General features: G+C 44.5%; 1 protein-coding gene across 1 annotated transcript in view; it reads left to right on the forward strand.

The window, feature by feature from the left end:
- TBC1D2B (TBC1 domain family member 2B) overlaps window positions 1-19,614 on the forward strand; it is a gene marked incomplete at its 5' end in the record, with an annotated part of 87,269 nt that overhangs the window by 14,138 nt on the left and 53,517 nt on the right. Inside the window, 2 exons of the mRNA XM_082648390.1 lie at window positions 6,294-6,447; window positions 15,958-16,123. Coding sequence (XP_082504516.1) covers window positions 6,294-6,447; window positions 15,958-16,123 — 320 coding nt within the window. The remainder of the gene's footprint in view (window positions 1-6,293; window positions 6,448-15,957; window positions 16,124-19,614) is intronic.

Raw genomic sequence — 19,614 nt, forward strand, 5'->3', positions numbered from 1 at the left:
GAAATGCCACATAAGTATTTTATATCTATTTAGCCCTGTATTTTGATCCTCTGGTAGTAGAGTGCTGGTTTAATTATTGTGGCTTTATAATATGCTTACTTATTTGGTAGGGCAAAGCCTCATGCCTCATTTACTTTTTCAGAATTCTCAAAGGTTAAACTTCAGATGAATTTTATAATTTCATTGCCATGCTTTGAAGAACTTTTTAGAATTTTGGCTGGATTTTTTTTGTTTCTATAATGCATACAGATTTCTTAAATGTATACCTATGCATTTTGTGTTTTGTTTGTAATTGTGAACATGTTTCTAACTGTCTGTTGCTGGTATAAAGGAAACGTTTGCTCACTGGGAGGGTCTGAGAGCCGAAAATTGACCAGGTCTTACCCAGTTCTGTACCCCTAGTGTTGACTGCTGCATTGGCCTAAGTCAGGCTCTTAATAAATATTTGCCAAGTGAATGAACAAACATTTCTATGTATATGGTGTTCCTCCTTTTTCTTCTTTTGGATTACTTTAGATAGATTCCCAGGAATGGAGTTTTTGGTTAAAGGAAATGAGCATTATTATAGCTTCTAAAATGTGCTGAGTCTTTTTAGATGGAGATTCTTTACCAAAGGGCTGGGGAATAAGAGTGCTTGGGTCAGTTGGTGGTATAGTGAGAATGTAGTTAGGAGATGAGGCCTGACTCTCTGTGTGTGCTGCAAGATTGTGGCTCCAGCCCCCATCCCCAGTAATGCACTTGCCTGCAAGAGTGGGCCCTTAATAAATAAATGTGTGTTGAGATGAATTAACTTTACTGTGGGACTTTTCTGAGCACCAAGGAAAGAGCTGGTGTTGGAGAGAGGGAAGTCCCTGGGGCCCAAGAGAAGGGACAGGTGTCTGGGACCCATCTCCCCAAGAGTGGACTGTTTTGGGCTACTAGAGGTCTGGGTGCAAAGGCTTGTGGGAACAGCTGGAGTATCGCATGGTTCTTCTCAGCCAGCTTTCAGGGACTGATTTCCACCTCAGGCTGGATGAGGCATGGCCTGGTTTCCATTCTCTGAACTGGCACCTCACGTCATGGTGCCTAAATGCAGCAGATGTCTGTCATATCAGGACTGTGCCCACCCAGTCCTTGTCTGCCCCCAGCTCCCCAGGACATTCATGCAGCTGTGTAGGGGACAACCAGAATGGCTTTCCAAGATGTTTGGTGTGGTCTCTCATGTTGGGATTTGGTGCCATATTTGAACTATAATTTTAGCAGTTTTGAGGCAGTAGCAGTAGCTGAACATAGGAAAGAATGAGTCAGATATATGAATGCTTAACTGCATTCCAGTCACTGTGCTACGCATCTTGGGCCGTATTGAGGTCAGCAGGTTTTGCCTTTGTCTTGAAGGAACTTAGACTAGTGAAGCACACTGCCGTGGGAAGCTGTCCTGGGCTACATGGTGCTGTGAGTTCCCCATTCCGAGGATGGAAAGAGCATGCAGGTCAGGGAAACCTTATTTGGGTTTTGAAGGATGAGTAGGAGTTGGAGAGAATGGTGTCATGGGAGACTCAGGATATGGTCCCAGTGAGACTTCAGACAGTAGATACGGACACTGACCTGTTGGATGCCTGCCTGGCATCGGCTCTTACTGTCTACTGAGCTGTGAAACTTTGCCTCGTCTTTGCTCCTTCCAATATGATTGGAATGTCTGTCTGGCTTTTCAGAATTTGGGACTAAAGCATTTAAAATGGTGATTTGGGGTAGGGTGGGGCAGATATTGATTCTCTCCGGGTTATGCTGGTGGTGGTGATAAGCTTCAGCACTGACTGGCTCATTTGTCACCAGCTGGGCTGCAGCTCAGTGGAGCGAGCCCTGGTGATGGACTCCTTGAGGTGCTGTCTGTGAAGCCAGATCACTCGAGGGTCCTTGCCTTCCTTTGGGAGGGGGCAGTAAAGACACTGAAACTGTGAGCCATCAGCCAGACCAGCCAGACCCATTCTTTGGGATCCCCAAATAATGTTGGCATCTCCATGGACATTAACAGAGCATGGGGTGGTTGGAGATATGGAGGTACCTAGTTAAAGAAGAAAGTTATTTGAGTCATAAAGTCCTTTGGGAGGTGAATAGTGTTGGCTGCCCCACACTCTCAAGAACCCCATGCCCTTGGTCATCCCCAAGGCCGTTTCCCACCAAGCCAGATCTCCCACCAACCTTGGCTCTCAAAATGGAATTTGTTTGCTGTCATGATCTAGACCAGCACTGTTCAATAAAGACAGTGTGAATCAGTTATGTACTTTTTTAAAAAAAATAAATTTATTTATTTATTTTTGGCTGCGTTGGGTCTTCGTTGCTGCGTGTGGACTTTCTCTAGTTTCGGTGAGCGGGGGCTACTCTTCATTGCGGTGCGCAAGCTTCTCTTGTTGCAGAGCACGGGCTCTAGGGTGCACGGGCTTCAGTAGTTGTGGCACGCAGGCTCAGTAATTGTGGCACGTGGGCTCAGTAGTTGTGGCTCGCAGGCTTAGTTGCTCCGCGACATGTGGGATCTTCCCGGACCAGGGCTCAAACCTGTGTCCCCTGCACTGGCAGGAGGATTCTTAACCACTGCGCCACCAGGGAAGTCTCGCCAGTTATATACTTTAGAGTTTTCAGATACCCACATTAAACAGGTGAAATTAATTTTAATAAATATATTTTGTTTAACCCAATGTGTCTATAATATTTCATCGTGTGGTAGTAGCCGTGTTTCACGTGCTCATGAGCCATGTGTGGCTAGCGGCTACTGTGTTTGGATGGGGCAGATTTAGACCAACTTTACCTGACTAACCAGGACTGGGGCAATGAAGAGACTAGTTTGTGATTCTACATCTAATTAGGACTGAACAAGATCAAATCTCAGTTCAGTCTCTGTTTAAAAGATATCAAATGGGAAACACGGAGGTTTTGTGGATCGCTGCTGATTGTGCTGTTCTACTTTTAATCCTGCCCTGTCTCATGGGTCTCAGCTCCCTGAGGGAAGGGCCTCTGGGGGCTTTTCCACCTCCTTGATCATAGCACGTGCCGTGGAGCCATGTGCCCCCAACAGCCTTTCACAGCTGCTTGGGGATTGAATTTGAGGTGCTTTTAGTGGTTGCTAGATTTTTTTGTTTTTAAAGGAAATGAACCCCAGTTAATCATTGTCTCGAGGTAGTTTTGCCTGCCTTATTGACCAGATTTCTGTAACATGAATAATATGTCAGACATTGAGAGCATGTGATCTAAAAGTTTTTTTGCCCGAGGAATTTAGTGAGAGATGATTAAGAAGTTACTAACTGTTCCTCAGTCAGAATTTAATACTCAGAGATTTAAAGGGAAAAGGCTTTATTGTAACAAGCAGCTTTCTCATGGTGTTTGCATTTCAGGAAACAGCTAGAGGTTAGTGATGGATCTGACACAGTATGGTCTTCTCCCTGGGATGGGGACGGGGGCCAGGCAGGGGAGCTGGTGGGAGGACCAGAATGCATGCACACATGTGCACACACATGCACGCACTGTCAAAACACACACTTTCCCCTAAGCTGGGGGTCGGGAGCCTAGGGGCTCAGTATGGACTCTGTGAAAGGAGGGAGGAGGAGGGATTAGGTGGGCTTTGGGTTCTGATTTGGCTGTCTTCCAGCCCCTTGCTCTTCCAGCCACTCTCTCCCCTCCTCTGGGAGTGCTGGGGTCTCTTGTCCAGCCTCGGAGCCAGGCTGAGCCCCCAGCTGTGCTTTAGGGCTCCTGGGCCTGAGCAAATCTCCTCTTCTACCTGAACCCTGCTTCCCCCGCCCACCGCCCCAGCCCCCCCACCCCCCAATTTCCAAGAGCAGTGACTTTGTCTAATCTCATCATTGCCCTGCCAAGAATCCAGGAAGGCACTCGAGTCCCTTTGGGCGTGGTCCCTGCTTATCCCAGCTCCACCCCCCTGCCAGCCTCCCTTGCCTGTGCTCTCTTGCCTCTGGGCCTTTGCACATACTCTTGTCTCTGCCCGGAGCTTCTTTTTTGTCTTGTCCTTCTGGCTACCACCTGCTTCCCCTTTAAGACCAAGCTCCTGCATCATTTTATGATTACTTGTTCATTCATTTCTTCACTTATTTATTCAACCAATACGTATCTGGCACTGAGCTGGATGTTAGAAAAATGGAGACATCTCAGAGTTTATGTTTATTGGAGAAGAGAGACATTAAGCCAATACTGTGAACGTTTTGAATCCACAGGTAGCAGTTTTCCTAAACTTTCAGTACCTGACCCTTGACCCATCTCCTCTGCACTCTCACACCAGCCCCACTTCACCCACTCTGACCTCTGTCATAGCACTTAACACACGCTTGAAACTACTGATTTATTTTTCCTATCTTTCTCACAAGCCCTGATTCCAGGTTCCTGGTAGATAAATATTAATAGTAAGTGTTGGTTGAATGTATGGATGAAATGATGGCTTGGCTGATAGTTGGAGGGCTTTTCTGTAAGATACCCAGAGATCATGTAGTGAATGGTTTTCCTTACCAGGGCTGTGCCTGCAAGTGTCACTAAAAAGACTCCAGGTTGTAGCAAGAGCACGTTGCTTGTGGACAGTAGAGGTTTGGTCTCTGGCTTGTCACTTGCTGTCGGGCCTACAAAGCAGTTTTCCAGATTGCCTCTGACCCTGGGGTAGAATTTATAGGTGCTGAAACCACTGTGTCTGATGTCTGTACACTTTACATCCACTGGTTCCCATAATCATGCCGTGGCATCCTTCTCCTTGGGACTCCTTTTTGGGGGCAGCCTGGAGACCTGTGACCCACACCTGCCATCTAGTTTGTTTGTTTATAGCTAGGTTCATTGTTTTGGGTTCCCTCTGTATCTTGGTTGATTTTTTTTTTTTAATGTTTATAGTGAAATTCACTCTTTGTGGTATATAGTTCTTTGAGTTTGGACAGATACGTAGAATCATGTATCTACCCCCACAGTCATGGTGCAGAATAGGTTGATTACCCAAAAATCCACTGTGCTGCCCCTTTGTAGTCAGTCACTCCCTTCACCCAAGCCCTGGAAACCACAGATTTGTCTTCTGTCCCTATAATTTTGCCTTTTTAAGAATGTCACATAAATGGTATTGTGCAGTATGTAGCCTTTTGGGACGGGCTTCTTTCACACATGTTGTGTGAATCAATCGTTTGCTCCTTTTTATTGCTGAACAGTATTTCATGGTACGGATGTGCCACAGTTTATCTGTTCGCCAGATGAAGGACATTTGGCTTCTTTTCACTTTTTGGCGATTATGAATAAAGCCTCTGAACACTTGCATGCAGGTTTTTGTGTGAATGTATATTTTTATTCCTCTTCATTGAATACCTAGGAGTGGAGTTGCTGGGTCACTTGGTAAGTGTATTTTATAAGGAGCTGCCAAACTGTTTTCCAAAGAGCTGCACCGTTTTACATTCCCGCCAGCAATGAATGAAAGTTCCAGTTGCTCTGGATCCTTTCCAGCCTTTGGTATTATCAATTTTAAAAAATTTTAGCCATTGTAATAGATGTCCTCTCTAGTTTTTAATCTGCAGTTTTCTTTGCTCACTCTCCCAGTTGCTGACAGGATCTAAATACCATTATTTGATTTGATTTGGCAGGGATGTTATCCATACCCATGTGAGATTTGACTTCTTAACTTATAGGTGCTCAGAGTGAAAGGGCACTGGGGATATCAAGCCTTCCTAAAACCTTTTGAGGAAAATGTTATATTGTATCATTCTGTAATTTTAGAATTTAAAAAGATTTCTTATTATTAGGGTTAAATTCTTTATTTTAAAATTGCTATTTTCTTGACCAATTGTAGTGAACAAAAGTTACTAATCTTTTTTTTTTTTAAGAAGATGTTGGGGGTATGAGTTTATTAATTAATTTATTTATTTTTGCTGTGTTGGGCCTTCATTTCTGTGCGAGGGCTTTCTCTAGTTGTGGCAAGCGGGGGCCACTCTTCATCGCGGTGTGCAGGCCTGTCACTATCGCGGCCTCTCTTGTTGCGGAGCACAGGCTCCAGACGCGCAGGCTCAGTAGTTGTGGCTCACGGGCCTAGTTGCTCCGCGGCATGTGGGATCTTCCCGGACCGGGGCTCGAACCCGTGTCCCCTGCATCGGCGGGCAGATTCTCAACCGCTGCGCCACCAGGGAAGCCCCAGAAGTTACTAATCTTGAAATTGAAATTTCTTTGACCTATTCTTCTTACCTCTCCCTTTCATGTGGCAAGGTGTTCAGTCTGTCCTCACAAAACATAATTATTTTTTTAAGCTCTCTATGTTATTGGTGGCCATAACACTTTTTCCCCTTCCTTCTTTTTAGGCCCCTAATCGTCAACTCATGACTTACTGGTTACAAGAGCTTCAGCAGAAGAGATGGGAATATTGCAACAGTCTCGACATGGTAAAGTGGGACAGCAGGACCTCCCCGACTCCAGGGGATTTTTCTAAGGGTCTTGTGGCCAGAGATAACACAGGTAGGTCAGAAAGGGAGGGCACCTGTGTCAGTGCTTTGTGTATCGCCGTTTGACGTAGCAAGTCAGCTTAGCAGAGGAATTGAGAATGAAAATAATGGTGATGATCCCTTATAAATGGGCTGCATCCTACAGTTATTGAGGGCTTCTGTTTCCATGTACAGGATTGTATTCAAGCCCAATGACAACCTCAGGAGTAAGGCAAGGCTGGTGCTAAGCATCCTAAAGAGATGGTACGGCTGAGAGCAGTGGGTCGTGAGTTGTGCTAAAGTCCAGTCTGACTCCAGCGCCAGCCCGCTCTCTACCCTGTCTGAAGGTGAAGCACCCAAACCCACAGCCCTGTGCACAGATATGTGTGCACACTGGCAAGATGTTCTCAAAGCACTCAGTGTGATTCAGTGATGCTTCTTGGGAAGATTTTAACTATCAGACACTAATTCCATTTTATCCTGGATCTGTGGTATTTCCATAACTCATGCTAATCCCTGGCTGATTGCAGTGTGGAGATGATGTGGTTTTATCTTTGAATATCAAAAATTAGAACCCTGTGATCTCCTCATGACTGTCTGGTGGTGCTGAGCCTTGTTAACTGAAAGAACAGGACTATGGTGATACACAGACCACCCCCGAGCCGGCGCCTGCAGGGACTGCTGAGGTGGGGCTGTATTTGTGGTCCCTCTCTTAACACAGGGAGAAGAGCAGGCCCAGAAAAACCTGACCCCTGGGCCTTGAAGTAAGGCATGGAAAGGCCAGGCCATCACACCAGCATTTCTTAAGGACTGAAGGAGTACATATTGGAATTTAGCCAGCATGGGCTAGTTCTCATGCCTGTAAAGACGTGTGGTCCAAGCTTTGGAACACCTGCGGGACCTTTGCTCAGGAGAACACGGGCTACAGTCAAGCTCCCTGTAAATGAACGGTGGTATTGGCACATGTGCAGCCAACTTGTTTTGGAAACAAACGCCTTCTTGGACTTCTTAAATTATTTTTTTCCTCCAAATCCGTGTTTTCCTGCCAGCCTTGTTTTTACCAATCAGCAGGTTAACCCTTTGGTCAGTGAGAAATTACTATGTGTACTTCACTCCTCTTCCTATGCTGTGCTACGAGAGTTCTCAGGTCATTTTCATGGATGTCTTAACACGAATGATAGCAGGAGCTGAGAGGATGCCAAAACCCTCACTATGTTTAGTTTGTACTTCTGCTCATTGATGACTTAGTTATTTAAAAAAACACTATTATAGTGCTTTTGATCAAAAGAAGCTCTATAACTCAGTATCAGTCACTTGAAACGATTGGAAACCCTGCAGGGAAACCAGCAGTGTTCATGGTGGTAGCTAGTGCCTTTGGCACAGACGATACTCAACTTTGCCTCTGTTCCTTCTTTCTGAGGTCACTAAGCACTTCTCTCTAAGGGAGACTCAGGCATTAGACCGAGAGGAGGACCAAAGGAGTGAAGCCCTGTGGTCTCTTTATAACACGCATCCTTCCTTCTTTTAAGCCAAAGTGCTGAGACTAGGGAGCCGGCAAAAACACCTGCAGCCCGCATTTGGTTCTCTGCATTTGGTTTTGGGACTCTAGCCTGGGAATTTGGAGTTGGCACTCTCTGGTGTTTACTCATTCATTCAGCAAGTAGATGCCCACGATGGGCTTGGATCTCCTCCCTCACAGAGTTTCTAGTCAAGCAGAGTGAAGAAAAAGTGAGATCACATGAGAGGGAAGGTACAGGGTACCAAGCGCCATGAATGGGTTGAGCACAGCTTTGGGGTGGGTGGGTTCACTCTCTGAGATCTGAGGATGACCCGGAGTCAGGCCAGGTGAGAGGAGTGCAGTGCCCTCCGGGAGCTGGAAGGAGGGTGTGGCCAGAGGGTGCCAGCAGTGAGCTGAGCCTGGAGGCACACCCAGGGCCAGGGTGGGAGGGGCCTGGACCTCTGGGTTTGGGGTTTTGGACTCTCCTAAGAGCAGTGGAATGCTCTTAAATGCTCTTAAAATTGCTTTTTCTTGACCAATTGTAGTGAACAAAAGTTACTTGAAGTCATCTTGAACAAAAGTTCAAAGTCATCTTGAACAAAAGTCATCTTGAAGATTTTATGTGCAGAACTGACTGTAATTTTGAACTTCTGCCAATTTTTATATAGCTTTTAAGAACAAATGATGAAACTTTGGATGACCAGGCAATTTGCAAGACTATAATTATTCAGGAAGTCAGAAAGTCTAAAGGGGGAAGACAAGAAGAAAAGGCTAGATTTTCGTCACCCTCCTTTTTTATCATCATTTTAGATAAAAATTGGTTAAAAGGTAAAATGAGTTAAGGTATGTGGTGGTGCTCTGTCGTGTTTCTGAAGCCATGCTTGTAATTATCTGCTCTGCTTATCCGAAATCGTGCTAACTCTAGCTAGGATTGAAGACAAATGTTTTTATTACTCTGATTTACATTAAAAAATAAAACTTTTCCTATTGTCCTCTCCTTGTTACCCAGTTTTTGGTAACATTTTCATTTGTTGTCTAATGGGTGTCACCCATCAGTACCCTCCTAGCACCGAAATTCAACATGGGGAAAGATACAGGGAATTAACGTTTGACAGGCAGTTGTATCTTGGAAGGCAGCTCTCTCTGGTGGAAGGATCCCTGTGATCCTGGGTTTGAGTCTTGGCTCTGATATTTACTATTTGTCAGACTCTGAATGAGTCATTTTCTCTCTAGTAAAGGGTAGCAAACTGCAGCCTGTGGAAATGAAGTTTTATCAGAATAAAGCACCACTCATTTATTTGCATATTGTCTGTGGCCGCTTTTGCACACCAGTGGTAGAGTTGAATAGTTGTCACAGAGACCATTTGGCTCACCAGTCTAAAATATCTACTACTGTCTGGGCCTTTAAGAAGAAGTTTGCTGACCCTTGCTGTGATGTCTTGAGCATACCTCTCTTTTTGAGCCTCAGTTTCTTTATCCGTAAAATGGACATTGTTCATTCAGTCTTTCACTCCAGGCATTCTTGTATTCTAGGCATTTGTGCCAGTGCCTGGGATGTAAAGACAAATAAGTCATGGGTCATGTTCTCAAGGAGTGTGTGGTCTAGTGAGGGACCCAGACAGGTAAAGAGGCCTGCACAATGCAGTCTGGTAAGCACAGGGCCAGAGGTGAGCACAGGAAGCTTACCTGCGTGTGGGTGTTGGAGGGTAGGGTGTTGGTGGTGTCTGAGAAGGCTTCCTGGACTAGGAGAGGGCTGAACTGAGTCCTGAAGAGCTGGCCTTGTGAAGCAGGGAAGGGAAAGGCCTGGAGACCCTAGAGACCAGGGCGTGACTTGAAGGTAGAGAGTGTGGACAGGAGTGACAAAGAGAAAGTTCGATGGATGATCAGGGACCAGACCTGGAAGGGCTTATGCATTTGAGATGATTAACCATGGCCGAGTGGGAGAGAATGGATTCCTTGGCAAGACAAGAGGAAGGGAGACCAGTTAGAAGGCTGGTTGAGCCTAGAAATCCTAGTATCCTTGAGTAGGGTTGCAGCAAAGAAGATGGAAAAAAGTGGGCAGAGTCAGGAGATTGTATGGTGGGAGAACTGGTGGATTAAAAGGTGGGATTAGCTTTGAGGGAGCGGGAAGGCAGAGGGTGCCGGTCCCAGGCCCAGGCAGTTGGCTGGATGGGATTGGAAGGAATACTAACAACAACCTTATCCCCCACCCGTCCCCATCCCGGCAGTATTTCTGTTTTGAGGATCAGATGGGAAACTGCATTGTTAAGTGTAAAGTGTCAAGTGTATTATATCTACACACGTATACCTACATATATGATATTACCATTTTGAATCGGTTAGGATTATGTTCAGCCGCAATTAACAGGAAACCTAATAGGGACTTACAAATAGAGATTTATTTGTCTCATGATGGCAGTCCATAGCTGGCGAACCTTCTCCCCGGTGCCGTTGAGGGACCCATTCTGTTCTCTAGCTTCCCTCCTCATGCTAGCTGCCTTCGGGAGTGGCACCTATATTAAAAAGGAGAAAGCCTTCCCAGAAACTCTTGCTTTATGCCTTATTAACTAGAACTGTGTCATGGAGACTCTGGAATGGAGTTTGAGGAGGCCAGTGTTTTAGCTGAGCGTGTGGCCACCATCAAAACCAGGGTCTGTAAGGAAGAGCTAGAATGGGTATCAGATAGGCAGCTGGCAGTGTCACGTAATTACCTACATTAAATTTGTTTTCAAGAGTTCATGTTTCTAGAGTAAGAATCTGTTCATCTGTGTGACTGAAATTTGCAGCCTCCTATTAGTCAATCAAGTGTTAGAAAGTGAGATGACTTTGTTTTATCTGATCTGTCTGCCTTCCATCTGCAGCCTGGCCTCTGAAAGTATGCCACGCCTCAGACACCACTCTGCTTGTCTTCCGTGTTTGGATAGATAAAGACTTAGTTTCAACACAAAGGAGTAATTTGCAAAGATAAAATCAAGAGTCTGCAGACCTTCACAGCTGTTGGGAATGAGGCAGCCAGAATTCAAAGGAGGCTTGTAGCAAGCTAACAGCCTCATTACAAGCTGTGTGTCCAGCACGTTCTGTTTACTTCATTTCCCATGTAAACTAATAGGCAAACAAGTCAGGGATAACAAGACTTTGTTTTTTTAAGACTTCCTGAGAGTTCAGGAATACAAAAGCCCTCACCATCACAGGGGGAAAATGGTACAGTGAAGATGGTTTGAGGGATGACCACACCTTTCCTTCTCTGAAGCAGCCTCGAGGGTAACTGCCACCCTCTCGGCTTGTGTGGGAGCAGGGGGAGGGGAAGGGAAGTGGCTGCTTGTTCCAGTCCTCCCCCAGTTTGAGCCGCGCTCTCTGTGCAAGTGCTGGAACTGGTGGGAGGGAAACCGTAGGGTGGGACGCAGACCCCACATTAGCAAAGCCACAGGAATTCCATGGAATTATTTCATGTCACAGTTCCCTAAAGTCATCAAAGAAGCTGTGCTTTTATGTTATCCTGTTTGTAGAATACTAGAAAATGCCATGTGTTGTTTTAAAGTGTAAGTCACGGTGATTATCAGCCTTGTAGCTGAGAGGCAGCCTGATCTAGTGCAGAAAGCTGATGGAATGAAGGGCACACACTGTTTCCCTCTCTGGGAGCAAGATGCTCTCTCTGATTCCTTCTGGATGGAAGGTTCTGTGATTCCTAACGTCAGGCTGTGAAAGGGAGGGAGACGATGAGCAGGGTCAGATTCTGGGGGAGCCTGGGGGAGCCTCCTGAAGAAGGTCCGGACGAGACGGTCCGTGGTGGGCTGGAGTGTGGTGCCTGTGGAGGCAGGCTGGGCCTGGCTCTGGGTGCGACGTGGCGCAGTGAACGGGGGGCGGGGTTGGGCGGTGTGCTGGGGTGCTTAGCCGCTGCAGGAGTGCAGGGCGGTGGGAGAGGGGAAGAGAGGGAAGCCCTGGAGTCAGGTGTGCTCCCCACCCCTAATGCAGGGGGTCTGTCAGAGGCAAGGTGGCAGGAGAGGGGCAGCCAGGAGGGGTGATGGGCGTGGTTCCTTAGAGAACGACATGGGCCTGCTGCCTCCTGCGTGATTTCCTCAGCCTCCAGAAGGCCCTCCCTGCTGCACCACGGCAGTCGTTTATTCATTCCTTCAACCATTTTACCAGCATTTATTGAGTCCCTTCTCTGTGGCTGCTGTTGGGTACGCAGCTGTTAGCAAATCAGGCTGGGGTCCAGTTCTCACAAGATTTACGTCCTTGGTGAGGCATGGGAGAGAGCAGACAGATGCGTAATTAGCTAGACACGTGGACTGGCCCACGGGGGACGCTCAGACCCGGTGGCTTGCTGCCTCTTCCTTTTGGGGTTAGATGCACACTGTGCCCTTACTTGGAAGATAACTGTACCGCTCCTGACCACGCCTTCACAATCTGGGTTAAACTCACTTTGATAAAAAGGGAAAAAAAGCTTTTTCAGGTTAACCCTGCTCTGAGTGTCCTCCACCGGCTCCCAGTGGGGACTTGCAGGCTCTCTTTTGCGGTATCTTTGACACACATGGCAATGGCCTTTTCCCAGTGCTTTTCCCTCCTTTCTTGGAGTTTGCTGCCTCTTGGGCACTCTGTTCTGCCCTCTGCGAGGTTGCTCGTGGTGGAGCTAGGAGCCGGAGAGGAGGGCAGACTCACGGAGGTGTCCAGATGTGAGCAGGAGCCTCCCTCTGTGGGCCCCACAGGGCCCCTGGTGTTAGAATGCGTTCAGCGGGAAGGACTCCTGGAGATCTGGGAATGGCCACGCCAGAATGATAGAGGCTGTGCTGGAATCAGGACCCAGGAAATCTGTGGTCTAAAAGTCGCTCAGAGGTGTCATTTAGGCATTGGGAAGTGTTCAGAAACAACAGAGAAGGTCTGAACACCAAAACTCTTCAAGCACAGACTCTCTCCCCACTGCAGCTGCAAGATAAAGCACATGTTCGTGAATCCAGTCCATCCTCTTAAGGATTTCAAGGAAATACTGCCCTGTCCTAGTTTGCGTCCTTCTTGAGGCGGTTCCCTGAATGCTAATGTTAGGACATGTATTGAGGGGAAGCCAGCAGCTCCGCTTTTAATTAAGGAAATCTCATGTGGTCTTTTAACAACCAAAAACCAGACAAAACAATCCAGCTAAAACTGGGAAATGGCTTCTTTTTCACGTCAAACGATGACTTTTAGAAACGGTTTGTTTTGCCAATATTCTCCCTGGCCTCCGGTCCCTTTTCTGCACCCCACCCCCAGGGCCTGAGTTCCTCAGGAACCATTTCCAGTGTGGGTCCAGGGCTGCTGGCAGGCCTGGGCGTCCTGGTAACAGGTGCTTGGCTATGCGAGAGAGCTTGACAGTCTCACCCGCAGAGGGGCCGCTCCTCACCTTGCTGCCAACCCACACAGGAAGAAGGGGCTGGACTCTGCTCGAAACAGAAACAGGTGCAGTGCACTGTGTTTATTTCCTGGTTTGGTGTAGAGTTGTAATGCTTTGCCTGTGAGGGGTCTGCGAAAGACCAGCCTCCGGGAAGCCTGGGTATTGGTTTTACCTTTGTCTGAAATAGAGGTGGTGCACCTGTGTGCCCAATGACCGACACACACTCACAGATGTCGGATGCCTGCCTCTACCCAGTACAGTCACTGCACCCGCCATAAGGCTGTTGTCGCTGCAGGAGCAGGTGACTGCCTTCTAGCCCCAGCTCAGGGCTTCTGTGTCCTGACAAATAAAGTAGGTGGAGGAAACTGGATCCGGTTAGTGGTGTTTGAACTTGTTTTTTGTTTGTTTATTGGAACTCTTTTTTTCCAAATGAAATCTCAAGAGGAACTCCAGGATATAAAAGAGTGAAAAGAGGAACCACTGTGGTTGAAGCTGAGAGTGGGACCCCTTCCTTCTCTCCCTCTGAAAATCCCTAAGGCTCAGAGGAAAGTCTGGATACCAGGGACTCGATGCATTCGGTGGTGACTTGCAGCTTAACATTTGATTATTTTATATCTTTCTCCTAGATGTGTTCTCCTTTAGGGCAAGAACTCTCTCATTTTTTTTTTTTGGTACCCCGAGCACCTAGTGCTTCATACACAGTGGTGACTTGAACCAAGAATCAGGAACCAGTGGTGGTTTGTAACTTCTGGCCTTCTTGACTTAATCTTATAATCCATTGCCAAGCCTATAGTTCTTCTGTCTCCCAACACACCCTCTTGCTTTTTCCACTTAGAACGCTACTATGAGCCAGGTGTTGACTCTCCTGGGCAGGCACCAGTTCCCCTCATGGATACACAGCAGTCATTTCATGTCACAGCCAGCATACTTTTCCCAGTGTGTTCCCGGAGCCCTTGCCATGCTGACTGTGGTCAAGTTAGTGACCTGCCAACAAAGTGTGAGCCCGTCATAAGGTGTTCCCGTTTGGAACATCAATTTTCAAGGGCCCCCGAGTCCAGGATTCCCTGTGCTCTGCCTTCTCTATGAGTGCTCGATGACCTTCACAGTGACCTGTCCTAAGTGAACTCAGATTGTGTGCTCATCTGATTAGAAAGTAATTTTTTTCTTGGTTATCAGTGTTCAGCGTTCCATTCTGATTCTGTTTCCACTGAAGGAGTGACGGTTGATATTGCCAATGTAGGGATGCTTTATTCAAGGGGAGTATAGGTCAAATTGATTATTGTAAAACAATGTTAAATTCTGTTTACAAACATATATATTCTCTGAGAGATTGTATCATTTGGAAGAATACAAAGTATTTATTGTTGGATACATTGTATCAAAACTTTAGAAAAGTAAGTTTTTATTATGGGTCTTATGGGAAATTTTAAGCATATGCAAAGAGAGAATAACATAATATTACCCAATGTTTATTAGGTAGTTTCAACAATTAGTATTTCACGACCCATCTTGTTTCACTGATATACTTACCCACTTAATTTTGTTATTTGGAAGCAAATAACATGTTATTTGAGGCAAATATTATTTATTTGTTAAATAACAAAATGTTATCTTTTTCTTTGAATTTTATTTTATTTATTTTTTTATACAGCAGGTTCTTATTATCCATTTTATACATATTAGTGTATATATGTCAATCCTAATCTAAAAATACAGAACACTTCATGAATTTGCATGTCATCCTTGCGCAGGGGCCATGCTAATCTTTTGTGTATCGTTCTAGTTTTAGTATATGTGCTGCTGAAGCGAGCACCAAAATGTTGTTATCTTGAAGCAAATTTTGGGCATCATATGATTGCAACCTTAAATATTTCAGACATTTACATTTTATTTTAAGATTTTTTTGATGTGGACCATTTTTAAAGTCTTTATTGAATTTGTTGCAGTATTGCTTCTGTCTTTTTATGTTTTTTGGTTTTTTGGCCACGAGGCATGTGGCATCTTAGCTCCCCGACCAGGGATTGAACCCACACACCCCCTGCAATGGAAGGCAAAGTCTTAACCACTGGACCCCCAGGGAAGTCCCTCAACCACTTACGTCTTAAAGATACATTCTGAAATTTGATCATGCTTTAGCATCAATGCATTTGCCTATGAATTTACTGAACTGCTATCCTTTATATGAAAACTTATTTTTTCAGTGTCACTATTTGCGATCAGCAAGTATATATATATTCTATTCCCCTCACTTTCTTACAGAAAAGGGCATTAATGTAATCTAGTCTGCACTTTGCTTTTTTCACCTAACAGTTTATCCTGGAAATTGTGCCTTATCAGTATAGGTGAGTGGACCATGATCACAGCTTTATACCAGGTTTACTGATCTACAAGACAGCGGAGAAGAGCCCTAGCTGCTTCTTTCCCTGGGCCGATGCTGTTAACTTGGTGGTTTGAAGCATGTACCACCTTCCTTTGAGCACCATGGGTCTACTTTAGATGAAAATGGTTGCAGAACACGCTAGCTGCCTACAGATTGTGTTTTCATGTAGTACACATTAAAAATATACTATAATATATACTATATAGATTTTTATATAGTATATCAAGACAGTGTACTATGTAGGATATCAGGTTCCCTGTGGAAACTTGGAGTAACTGACACTTGTTTGCCTTTCTTTCAGATTTAATTAACCTGCACCCAAATGATTCTGCAGAAAAAGCCAGAAATGTCCTAGCTGTGGAAACTGCCCCTGGAGAGCTGGTGGGAGAGCAAGCTGCAAATCAGCCCGCCCCAGGGCATCCAAATTCCATTAACTTCTCTTTGAAACAGTGGGGCACTGAGCTCAAGTGAGTCTTTGGAAAGCAGCATGTGAAACTGAAAATGGCTTATTTCTGATAATGTATGTTATAATTTTATATAGGAAATTATAAAACCACCTGACATTTGTGAAGGCTTTATCACAAGGTACTTTTGCATATTTTGTTATTTTTTTAGCTTGTATGGAATGACTATTATGTGCCTGTTGCTGTGAAACACTTTCACACTCATGGTTTAATTGCTTGACTCTGTGAGGTAGGTCATATGGTTGACATTCTACAGAGAGAGCAGTTGGCTCAGGAAGAGTCCTTGTCTAAGGTCACAAGTCTCCCAGGCTGCAGAGTTGAATGAGCATCACCACAATCAATTTGAGAACATTTTCATTACCCCAGAAAGAAACCCCAGTACCCGTTAGCAGTCCCTTCCCCTTTCCCCCAAACCTCTTCCTATCCGGCCCTTGGTAACCACTAACCTACTTTTTGTGTCAATGGATTCGCCTGTTCGGATATTTCATATAAATGACATCATACGGGTATGCGATCCTCTATGTCTTGCTTCTTTCACCGAGCATAATGTTTTTAAGGTTCATCCATGTTGTAGTACATATTAGTACTTCATTTCTTTTTTTGTTGTTATAAATTTATTTTATTTATTTTTAGCTGCGTTAGCTCTTTGTTGCTGCGTGCGGGCTTCCTCTAGTTGTGGCGAGCGGGGGCTACTCTTCATTGCAGTGCGTGGGCTTTTCATTGCGTTGGCTTCTCTTGTTGCGGAGCATGGGCTCTAGGCACGGGCTTCAGTAGTTGTGGCTCGTGGGCTCTAGAGCGCAGGCTCAGTAGTTGTGGCGCGTGGGCTTAGTTGCTCCATGGCATGTGGGATCTTCCCAGACCAGGGCTCCAACCCGCGTCCCCTGCATTGGCAGGTGGATTCTTAACCACTGCGCCACCAGGGAAGTCCCTATTTCTTTTTATTGAGCAATAAGATTCCATTATGTGGGTATACCACATTTTGTTTATCCATTCTTCAGTTAAGGGAAATTTGGGTTCTTTCCACTTTTTGGCTACTATGAATACAGCTGCTATAAATATCTGTGTGCAGGTTTTATGTGGACATAATTTTTCAGCTTCTTTGAGTAAATACCAAGGAACACGATTGCTGGATCATATGGTAAGAGTATGTTTAGTTTTGTAAGAAACTGCCAGTCTTCTGAAATGGACCACTTTGCCTTCATTTCTACCAGCGATGAACGAGAGTACCTGTTGCTCCACATCCTTGCCAGCATTCCGTGTTGTCAGATTTTTGTCATATCATGCCATAAGATGTGATGCATTTTTCATGTGCTTATTTGCCACCTCTGTATCTTCTTTGGTGGAGTGTCTGTTAAGGTCTTTGGCCATTTTTTAACTGGGTTGTTTGTTTTCTTATTATTGAGTTTTAAGAGTTCTTTGTATATTTTGGGTAGCAGTCCTTTATCAGATGTGTTTTTTGTAAATATATTTTAACAGTCTGTGGCTGTCGTTTAATTCTCTTATATTGCCTTTCACAGAACAGAAGTTTTAAATTTTAATCAAGTCCAACTTATCAATTATTTCTTTCAAGATTGTGTCTTTGGTATTGTATCTAATACCTTCACCATACCCAAGGTTGTGTAGGTTTTCTTCTGTGCTAACTTGTAGGAGTTCTATAATTTTGAGTTTTACATTTATGTCTGTGATCTATTTTGAGTGAATTTTTGTGACGTGTGTAAGATTTGTGTCTAGATTGTTTATTTTGCATGTCGATGTCTAGTTGTTCCAGCACCGTTTGTTGAAGAGGTTATCTTTGCTCCATTGTATTGTCTTTGCTTTTTTGTCAAAGATCAGTTGACTGTATTTATGTGATTCTATTTCTTGATTCTCTGTTATGTTCCATTAAGGTATTTGTCTATTCTTTTGCCAACACCACACTGGCTTGATTACCATAGCTTTATAGTAAGCCTCAAAGTAGAGCAGTGTCAGTCTTCCAGCTTTGTTCTTCTTCAGTATTGTGTTGGATATCCTGGGTCTTTCCCCTCTCCATGTAAACTTTAGAATCAGTTTGTCAATAACCACAAAATAACTTGCTAGGATTTTGATTGGGGTTGCATTGAATCTATAGATAAAATTGGGACGAACTGACAATGTTGTCTTTCTATTCATGAGTGTGGAATATCTCTCCATTTTTTCTGTTCTTCTTTGATTTCATTCATCAGAGTTTTGTGGTTTTCCTCATACAGATCATATATATATATATATATATATGTATGTATACTTAGATTTATACTTAAGTACTTTGCTTTCTTGGGTGCTATTGTAAATGATATGGTATTTTTAATTTCAAATTCTACTTGTTCATTGTTGGTATATAGGAAAACAGTTGAATTTTGTATATTAATCTTATATTGTGCAACCTTGCTGTAATCACTTATTATTTCCAAGAGTTTTTTGGTTAATTCTTTCAGATTTTCTACATAGATGGTTGTGTCATCTATGAACAATTTTATGTCTTCCTTCCCAATCTTTTTAATTTCTTTGCCTTATTGCATTAGCAAGGACTTCCAATACGGAGTTGAAAAGGAGTGGTGAGAGGGGACATCGTTGCCTTGTACCTGACCTTAGTGGAAATGCTTCAGGTTTCTTACCATTAAGTATGATGTTAGCTGTAGACTTTTTGTAGATAGTCTTTATCAAGTTGAGAAAGTTCCCTCTATTCCTAGTTTACTGAGAGTTTTTATCATGAATGGGTGTTGGATTTTGTCAGATGCATTTTCTGTATCTGTTGATATGATTATGTGATTTTCCTTTTCTAGTCTGTGATGTGATGGATTACTATAATTGATCTTATTTTTTATTTTTTTAATTTATTTATTATTTTTGGCGGTGTTGGGTCTTCATTGCTGAGCACGGGCTTTCTCTAGTTGCGGCGAGTGGGGGCTACTCTTCGTTGCGGCGCACGGGCTTCTCATTGTGGTGGCTTCTCTTGTTGCGGAGCACAGGCTCTAGAGCGCGGGGGCTTGAGTAGGTGCGGTGCATGGGCTCAGTAGTTGTGGCTCATGAGCTCTAGAGCACAGGCTCAGTAGTTGTGGCACACTGGCTTAGTTGCTCCATGGCATGTGGGATCTTCCCGGACCAGGGCTCAAACCCATGTCCCCTGCATTGGCAGGTGGACTCTTAACCACTGCGCCACCAGGGAAGCCCCCAATAATTGATTTTAGAATGTTGAATGAGTCTTGCATACCTTGGATAAATCTCACTTCGTTGTGAAGTATAGTTTTTTTATACATTTTTGAATTTGATTTGCTAATATTTTGTTGAGGATTTTTGTATCTGTGTTCATAAGAGACATTGGTCTGTAGTTCCCTTTTTTATTCCTTTTTTGGTTTGCCATTAGGGGAATGCTGCTCTCATAGAATGAGTTAGCAAGTATTCTCTCTGCTTCTATCCTCTGAAATAGATTGTAGATAATTAATATAACTTCCTGGGACTTCCCTGGTGGTCCAGTGGTT

Source organism: Grampus griseus, assembly GCF_964374135.1.
Source record: "Grampus griseus genome assembly, chromosome: 2".
Classification (NCBI taxonomy): domain Eukaryota; kingdom Metazoa; phylum Chordata; class Mammalia; order Artiodactyla; family Delphinidae; genus Grampus; species Grampus griseus.